Source organism: Lactuca serriola, chromosome 5 (assembly GCF_051521515.1).
Source record: "Lactuca serriola cultivar US96UC23 chromosome 5, Lser_US96UC23_V15, whole genome shotgun sequence".
In the NCBI taxonomy this organism is placed as follows: Eukaryota; Viridiplantae; Streptophyta; class Magnoliopsida; order Asterales; family Asteraceae; genus Lactuca; species Lactuca serriola.
The window spans coordinates 250,917,510-250,926,802 of NC_136412.1; the positions used below are offsets into that span (position 1 = coordinate 250,917,510).

The following is a 9,293-nucleotide window of genomic DNA, read 5'->3' on the forward strand; positions in this document are numbered from 1 at the left end:
AATTGCCTTTTATAATTTTTACAATTTTTCTTATTTTTCTTCACACATATATACATACATGCATACATAACTCAAGAATCTTCCAAACAGTGAAGCTTCAAATAATACTCATTGCGATTGTGTCATGCGTGAAAAATAGTCTTTAATGATCGTACTGACTACGCCTTTTAAAGTTAAATCTGTTTTTTGATCGAGATCATCGTGCTACAAAACATATACATTTAATTTAATATAAAATGTTAGTAACTGAAATAAAAAACATGGTTTTAAAATTACATTTCTAATTCGGTTTATGAAATAAATAGTAACGTTCTTTTTATCTAATTCCGCGGAGGTTAGAGGTCATTCCGCGGAGACCCCTCTGCGGAGTGACCTATACCTCCACGGAGAGACATTTTACCATTTTTGATTCATTCCGCGGAGGGAATACATCAATCCGAGGAGGTCCCTCTACGGAGTGACCTACCCTCCGCGAAATGGATCTTCGCTAATTCAAAACCAGTTAATCCTAAATCTAAATCTATACATATTGCAGGTTATCAATTGCATTTGGTTACATTTAAATCTTAAATATAAACAATACAACATTAATCCAAAGAGGGAAACATGAAAAATACCCGAGATCCGTATCCATCGGCGAAAATATTGGGGAAATTGCGCTCCATCGGTGCTGGAAATTCCTAGTTCAAGTCGTTGTCGCCGAAAAATGACGTGGTTGAACTCGTTGTCGCCGGAAAATCGATTAACTCTACCGATGCAGAGAAACGAACGAAAAATGGAAGTGGAAGAGGAATCGGGGGGGGGGGGGGGGGGGTGGACTAGTGGGGGACCAAAGAGGATACTCATTTTTGTCAAAGAGGGGAGGGGAAAATTACGAAAATACCCCCACTTCGCGTAGATTTTGTCGTTCCGCGTAGAGGGTTCTCCGCATAATGCATGTCTATAGCCAGAATGACCTGTTTTTGTGACGAAATTTTGAGATACCCCCAAAAAATGTCTATAGCCGGTATTTTCTCTATAAATTTTTACATTTAAACCATTATATTATATATTATTATATTATAACTATATTTTCCATTAAAAACTAATCCAAAATATCATGAAAAAACGGTGGGATATGGTCTATCCAACATCCCACACATCTCAAAACTTGAATCAAGAAACACATGGTTTGTATATTCCATATCACCGCCTAACAGTGACATAGGGCATAATCGACATCCACACCTCTCTTTGAAAAAGTAAGTCTTAAAGGAATTCGATCCAATAACACTATCCATATAAGAATGTCAACCTTCAAAGCGTCCTAAGAGTTCAATCTTTAAGTTGTGCCGGAGGATTGCAGATCACCAAGCCTACATGCATTCTGATTGAGCTAACAAAAATACTTTTCCTATTTATCGAAAACCCTTCTATATTAATTTAGGCCGTAAGGAGTGGTCACAGACAACCCGCCGGAAAAGTGATATCAACTCAGCGCCACGTCTGCTCCATCACCAACCCACTCGACGTTGTACTCTTTTAAGAAGCTCTACCGTATCCGGTGCGAGGAAACCAAACGTATCAAATGCAAATTGTATGAACACGTGTTGATTTTCCAGGCACGATCTCTCATGTTTGGTGACTTTGTCTGTGGCTTGTAACGACCATAAAATTCCAACCAATTTAAACTTTTCAAAAACAACCCGATTTCATAAAATTATTACAAAAAGGTTTTCAATACAATTATTTCAGAGTATTCCAAGAATCACATCACAAAACATAATCATGAGGAGCGGTACGATCACGCCTTTGCCTTGCCACGGTCTCCTGAAGAACCTGAAAAACATTAAACCACAACTGTAAGCCCGAAAGCTTAGTTAGATATCCCCAAAATACCAACCACATATACCATACACGCATAACATGCCATATCATAACAGAACATAGAACAGCCATGCATTTCGGGTCTACTGTGTGACTGGTCCGCCGCACCGGCCTTCAGTCCACCTGGTCCACCCTCCGAGTCTAGCCATATACATCGAGTCTGCAGTGTGATTGGTCCGCCCGCACCGGGCCTTCAATCCACCTGGTCCACTCTCTGAGTCTACAGTATGACTGGTCCGCCCGCACCGGGCCTTTAGTCGGCCTGGTCCACTCTCCGAGCCTCGGCACGTCTGGTCCGCCCTCTTAGGGCCTACAGCCTATCCGGACTTCTTGTTGGGCCTTCGGGATAACCGGTCTGCCCTGGGTATGTTGGCCTACAGCACAAAGCAGGTCCCGCCTCAACCCAAACCCAGTCCAACAACCATGTGCACATAAACATTCAATCATATAACATATCACATCCAATCAAACCGATCTAACAGATCATATAGCATAACATCATCCTAACCAGGATACCAACCTAACCGGTCACTAGCATAGCATCATCCTATATACCAGGATACCGACCTTAACCAGGTCTCTAACATACACCATCCTAACTACCAGGATGCAACACAACAAACAAAACATAACAATGATACCCGGATCACAATCCGATAAAAGGGTCGGCCTTGGTGCCGTAGACCCTGTCGATATAGTGAGGATAACTCACCTCGCAACTGCCTACTGAAACATAGGACCAAGATGCTCCGACCACTGATACGATCTCCACCACTAGCCAACACCAACACTGAACTCAAAACAACAGCCAACAATTACCAAAATGCCCCTGGAAGTCAACTGGTCAACCCTTGGTCAAAGTCAACCTCCTGACTAACTCTACTCGCCGAGTCAACCCGATGACTCGCCGAGTCCTCATGCACAGAACTTTCCCAATCCGCGAATCAACTCACCGAGTCACCCCGAGACTCGCCGAGTCCAATAACTCTGAATCCTTTCACACTCGACTCACCGAGTCATCCCTTGACTCACCGATTCACAGCTCAACCAGAAGAAATGTTAGGACCTCACGACCAGACTCGCCGAGTCCAAGGACAGACTCGCCGAGTCCAAGGCTATCTTCAACCTACTCGCCGAGTTGTTCTTCCAACTCGCCGAGTTCCAGTCCACCTTCAAGCAACTCGCCGAGTACACCTTTGTGACTCGCCGAGTGCCTCTAGATCTTAACCAATATAGAAGCCTTCCAGGCCATGCAATTGCTCCAAAACGTAGATCTACCCTTCTAGGCATTTTACACTCTAGGGCTATGGTTTGGGACAAGATGGCTTCACCAAACACTCAAGAATAGGGACTTTAATGCACTCTAGCCCTTCTCCATTCCAGATCTGAGGTAGCAACCTCAGATCTAACCTTCAAACTCAAAATACGACAAACCAAACTTTCCACACACTTCAAAATGACGATTCTAGATGAATAACAGCCCAAGAAACGAAGTAATACCTCAAAAGGAAGCCCTAACAGAAGAGAAATCTGAATCTTAGCAAAGCCCCTTGCTCCAAGCCTCCTAACTCTCCAAGATCTCCTCCAAAATCTCTTCTCCAAGGTTCAAATGCACTCAAATCCCTCACAATCGCGTCTTAGGGTTTTCTGGACTTCAAGAGAGGGTAAATAGGCTGGGGAGAGGGTATAATGTCCTTTATATAGGGCTCATCCTCCGAAATTAGGGTTTTCTCCATTCAGCGCCTACTCGCCGAGTCCATCCTGCGACTCGCCGAGTTGGCCACTTAACACGCGACCAGAGTCGCGACCCTACTCGCCGAGTCCACTTGTGGACTCGTCAAGTTGCCCTTTCCCATTTACACTTTTAGCCCTTCAACTCTACTCTTGATATTCCGGGATGTTACATGGCTGCTTTTAAAGCAGCATGTCCCACTGTGAAACCCCCAGCCCTCAGGCCCACGAGAGGGGATACCCCTGTTAGATCCACACATGCGTGTTTCCTTCCGACCCATCCAAAAATCAAAATGTCAGCCGGTCTGAGGGTTGACCTTCCTTCTGTCGGGTCAGTCAAGAAAGTAACAGGTGCCTCTTTCTTAGCAGAAACTCTGTCACGCTTAAATATATCAAACAAGACATCCCTAACAATATCGTGCCTGTATTTGAACCCCGAGAGTTCTTTACAGTGAACTGCATACTCCCCAAAAGAGTCCAAACATGCCTTGTGACACACAAGACATATCTCGTCAGCTTGGAAAATGGGAATCATGAGTCGATAACTGAGAACAGTACGATACTCCACAGGAGACATGTGCTGGCCAATCCCATCTATAGGGATAGCCAGAAGAAAATCTTGAGCATGTGGTGTACGTAAGCACTGGAAAACCACTTTCTGTCGAGCCGTCATGTCGAAATGCACTTTCATATCTTGGACAATTTTATGAAAAAAGGCACTCACCAGTGTATTCTGGGATTTGCGGGGGGTGCCTTTAGTAGTAAAATTGTTAAGGTCGAAATCTGGAAGCTTGTTGCGAAGGGATGCCAAGGCACAATCATAATCAGAATCCATACCATGTATACCGCTATCCCGTAAGATGTGGTCTTGCAATACCCAAGATTGAGCCCTTGAGGCAACAAAAACATAGGAGGTAGCCTCTACTGCCGAGTATAAACCCAAACCCCCAAACCTAATGGGTAAGGAAGCAATTCGCCATTGTATGTCACCAAAGAAAGCCCCCCCACAAACCACAATGTCCTCAATCGCCCCACGCAATCCATTGTCAAAGAATATTGCCGCCTCCTCCATGTGAACGGGTTGACACGTCCTTAACCCAAAGAAAAACTTAGCAATACCCATACAAGACCGAAGAAGAAGGAGCTCACTCTGGGGGTCAGACAATTGTGGAAGAAGGCGCATCAAATTCACAGCGTTTTTAGCTCTCTTTATGGCTAGGTTGCGAATGAAACTAGCATCTCTACTAACAGCTCCCCCAAGAAGTTTCACCCCCAAAGGCAGCCTCCCGATGTCTGCCGGAAATAGCCCCTCCCGTAACTTCCTACCATTACACGAGGGCCAAAAGAGCTCGGTTTTCTTGATATTCAGCTGAAGGCCCAATTTTGGGCTAGACACCGTAATGATGTCCAATGCTTTGGCCACCTCCTCCGAATCTCCGATAAGTGTGCCATCATCCAAGTACCATGCATGGAGCAGAAGCTTGCAATTGTCTCTAATATTATGCAAGAGCAGGTGCAACACAATGGCAAAGAGAAGTGGTCCCAAGGGGTCTCCTTGTTGAACCCCAGTAGAAGACCTGATATGTGGGTTGCCTAGATATAACCTTACTGCTTGACCATATAGGAATTCTACCCACAAGGAAATAGAGGGACACCTCAGGCTGACCTCATGAAGTAATGCGAATCTGTCAACAAGGTTAAAGGCATTAGAGAAGTCCACGGTAAGCATGGAGAAAGATTTGTCATCGTGGCGCTCACTCAACAACCTATTGGCACTATGTAAAATGGCCTCAGCGCCACCCGACACCCTGACTCCGAACTGAAAATCATTGAGATATTTGGCCATTTCTTTACCAACCCCTTTCATGGCCAACTTAGAAACCAAACGTCTCCATATAGTACCTACTGTAATAGGTCGTATTCCCTTGTCAAGTTTTAAGAGCGGCGCGAGAGGAGCAGAGGCAACAAATTCAGCCAAGCTCGAAGGGCATATTCCCCCTAGCCATAGATTAACCACAAAAGTAATAGCACACAAGAGGTCTTTGGCTATAGCCGAACCTTCTCCACAAAGGGCATCTAAAATGTGTTGAGCTCTCAACCCGTACCTCCCACACGAGGTACCTTTAGGGAAGGATATAATTCCGCCAAGGACATTGTCAACATCCACAACCAGGGGAGGTTCCGAAAATATGGTGTTGGGCATGGAAGGCGGTGGCTTGTATGGATGCTTATCCTCCAATGCCTTCGTGGTATCACCCCCAAATGGAGCAACCCCCGAAGAACATAAAACTTTCACCGCTGTTGTAAAATGCCCATTGGCAACCTTACGAAGACATTGTCTGACATTAGTGCTGCCCGATGTTCTTTTCTCCTGAATGTACTCTTCTTTTTTATCTTGTTTCTCCATTCTTGCATTGTCAACTAAGGTTGTAACTAGCTTGGCGATACCGTCTTCAGTTCCCCAAGTAGCTAAAGCGCTCAAGATATTATGATGTTGCAAAGACTTCCTGTTGCCAGACCTACTTTCTTTCCTATCCTTGGGCCTGAACACCTGAAGAGTACACCTAGGAAGAATTAACAAAGCAACCCACGCTTCAATGGATCCGGGATGAGCAACCACTTTGGAAAGGGCTACTTTCAAAGCCTATCATTGAGGTCGACTTCTGGTTCATTGGGTAGCGGCTTTGGAATGCCAACAATATGCATGCTCATGTCATCAGCCCCGTCAATAAACTTAATCAAGCCACCCGGGTGGTGACATGAAACGACTCAGGGCATGAAGCTTCTGATGGGTTTGAGCCATAAGAACATTCTTATGTGCACATGCAAACCCTAATGCTTGGATCTAGGTTTCTCTAATTGAACATGCAATATATCCAAGACTTTGATTGACAGATCTAATGAAGAACATTCAAATCATATATGAAAAACAGATCTAGAAGATTACCTTGAGTTGTTTGCTTGAATCTTCTTGTCCTTGGAGCTTAGAGTCACAATTGTCACTCCTCTAATGGCTTACAAACACCAACTAGCAAGAGGATGAATAGAGAGAGAGAGAGAGGAGGGTAAGAAAAGTCGACCAGGGTTTCTTCAATCACAAGGGTGCCGATTTTCTTAGCCTAAAGGGTCTATTTATACTAGTGAGCCTCCTAGGGTTTCAACCTTAAACCCTAATTGGATAACTTAGGCCCTAAGCAATCCAATCTCCTTATTGATAAGCCTTGGACGATTTCTAGGCCTTTCCTAACCCTAAAATCGTCCACTCCCTTATTCATAAGGAATCATAGCCCAAAGTACAACTATCATACAATTGACAGTTTATGCCCCTTTATTCAATTAATCTCTTTAAGTCACCAAATTAATTCCTAATTAATTGATGACTTATATTAATCAAATAACAATATTATTATTCCTTATATTATACTCATAATATATTAATAATGTTTCTTCTCTCATTATAAATCATCTTGTCAAGTTGCTATGGTGAAGGCAACCCAAAAGGACCATGCACAACCGGGTCAAATACTTGCCAAATATAGTTGCAACCTTAGACACTATTCCAACAGTCTCCCACTTGGATAACTCTAGTAACTATATAAGCATAATCCGGTTAGCAATCGTAGCTCTCAATGTAACAGCCGGATTTCCAGGTATCTTTTATGCTTATGACTTTGATGTTTTGTGAGGAGACTCGGCGAGTTGGAGCTCAGACTCGCCGAGTAGGATCGCGGTTCTGGACGCGGGTTCGCGCATGGACTCGGCGAGTCCAAGGTATGGACTCAACAAGTCCGCGCTGTTTAATGAAACCCTAATTTCTCGGGTTTAGGACCTATTTAAAGGGCCTTTAGGCCGTCATTTGTACTCACCAGTCCCTTGAGTGAAACCCTAGCGAGTGTGAGCGTTTGGAGCAAAGTAGGAAGCCATTATTGACTTTGGAGGTGTCATCTTGCAAGGAAAAGGAAGAATTAGCTAAAGGAAAACAAGAGGAGCCACTTCCTAAAAGTTTGAGGTCCAGAACATCACATTTGAGGTACTATCTTCGAGCTATTCTCTGTTATATTGATGTTTATTTTGATTTAGGGCTTATTGAGCCCTTTTGTGGCTAGATCTAGTGCTCCCTTGGTCCCTTAAGCGATTTAGATTATAGATCTGGACCCTTGGAGGTCCAGAGTGTTCCTTTGCCCAAGCTTTTTGTGAATCCATGGAGGTTTTGGATTAAGATCCTTATGCCTAAGGTCAAAACACCATTTATGAGTCATGGGGTGTGTTATGAACACCAAGATAAGGACTTTACGTGATGAATAAGCTTAGCAAGGCCAGATCTATGAATTGTTGGAGCAGATCTGACCTTAGAAGCAAGTTTGAGTTGATGCATGGCATGGACTCGCCGAGTCCGACGAACAGACTCGACGAGTAGCATGAAGATTGTCCTAAACCACTCTGTGAGTGGTCCTGCCGAGTGATAGATTGACTCAGTGAGTCAGGGCGAGTTAGAAGTTGACAGGTGAACTGAGTCGAAATGGAACTCGCCGAGTTGTTCTTGAGACTCGGCGAGTTGAGTTGGGGTGGCCCCGCGATTCTTACCAGGTGGAACTCGTCGAGTCATGGGAATACTCGACGTGTCAAAAAGGGAATCCTAGAGAGTTGGTAAAAACGTCTAGACTTGCCGAGTCGCCCTAGTGCACTCGCCGAGTCCGGTCAAAGTTGACCGTTGAACGTTGACCGTTGACCAGAGCTGACTAGTGTTGACTTGATAGGGGTAGTCAACCTTAGTGGTAAAAGTGTTAATTAGAGGCATATGATTGTTATAGGGGGTTTGTAGCTCGGAGGATCGAGCAAGTGATTCCAGGATTTGCGAGCTGTCGAGATTTACGAGGTGAGTCTTCTCACTATACTATACCCGAAAGGGTTGACTGTGTGACCGGAAGGTCGGATATGATATGAGATATATGTGTTATGCGTGATAAGTTAACCGTTATATGTTACATGTATGATACAGTTAATATGGGTCGGAAGGCGAATATGTTATGGGCCGGAAGGCGTTGTATTGTGGACCGTAAGGTTGGCGTGGGTAGGACCGGAAGGTTTACCCAGTCGGGACGGAAGTCCCCTGAGACACATGGACCGGAAGGTCAGGGCCTGGAAAGGCGTACGTGTGTAGGTTGTATTTTGGGGAACTCACTAAGCAATTATGCTTACAGTTGTTGTGTATGTGTTTCAGGTACTAGCGAGGACCGTGGGAAGGCGCCTGCGTGATCTGTACACACTGATGGAGGATTTATGATCTTGGGATTTTTATGATTTGTATTATTGCATGATACATTGGATCTTTTATTCCTATTTTTGGATGGAAATACCTTTTTATGAAATGAAAATTTTGTTTTAAAATTTTCGTTGTTACAAGTTGGTATCAGAGTCTTGGTTTAAGGGATTCGGTTACACCTTCGGGCGTAACTGAACTCAAACCGAGGATTTGAGGAATCTTTCAAAAACAAAGGCATAAAAAAATTTTATAAGGGATTTTTGTGGTAAACAAGGATGAAGCAGTGTGTATGATCAGCCAGCGCCCGAACGGTAAAAATCCCCAAAATACCCTTACAATATGTATTCTGATATGATGTGATATGATATGCATGCTAGAAGACTAGGTATTCATATTAGGACTAGAGTGGCCTGATTTGTGATGCATTAGTCTA

At 44.1% G+C, this 9,293-nt stretch overlaps 1 protein-coding gene across 1 annotated transcript; it reads right to left on the reverse strand.

Moving 5' to 3' along the window:
• Positions 1 to 239: 239 nt before the first annotated feature.
• Positions 240 to 6,004, reverse strand: LOC145050369 (uncharacterized). The gene is made up of 2 exons (XM_078998630.1): positions 3,915 to 6,004; positions 240 to 246 (listed from the first exon to the last, which is right to left on the reverse strand). Exons 1-2 carry the CDS (start codon positions 6,002 to 6,004, stop codon positions 240 to 242), a joined length of 2,097 nt encoding a protein of 698 aa, XP_078854756.1.
• Positions 6,005 to 9,293: the final 3,289 nt, after the last annotated feature.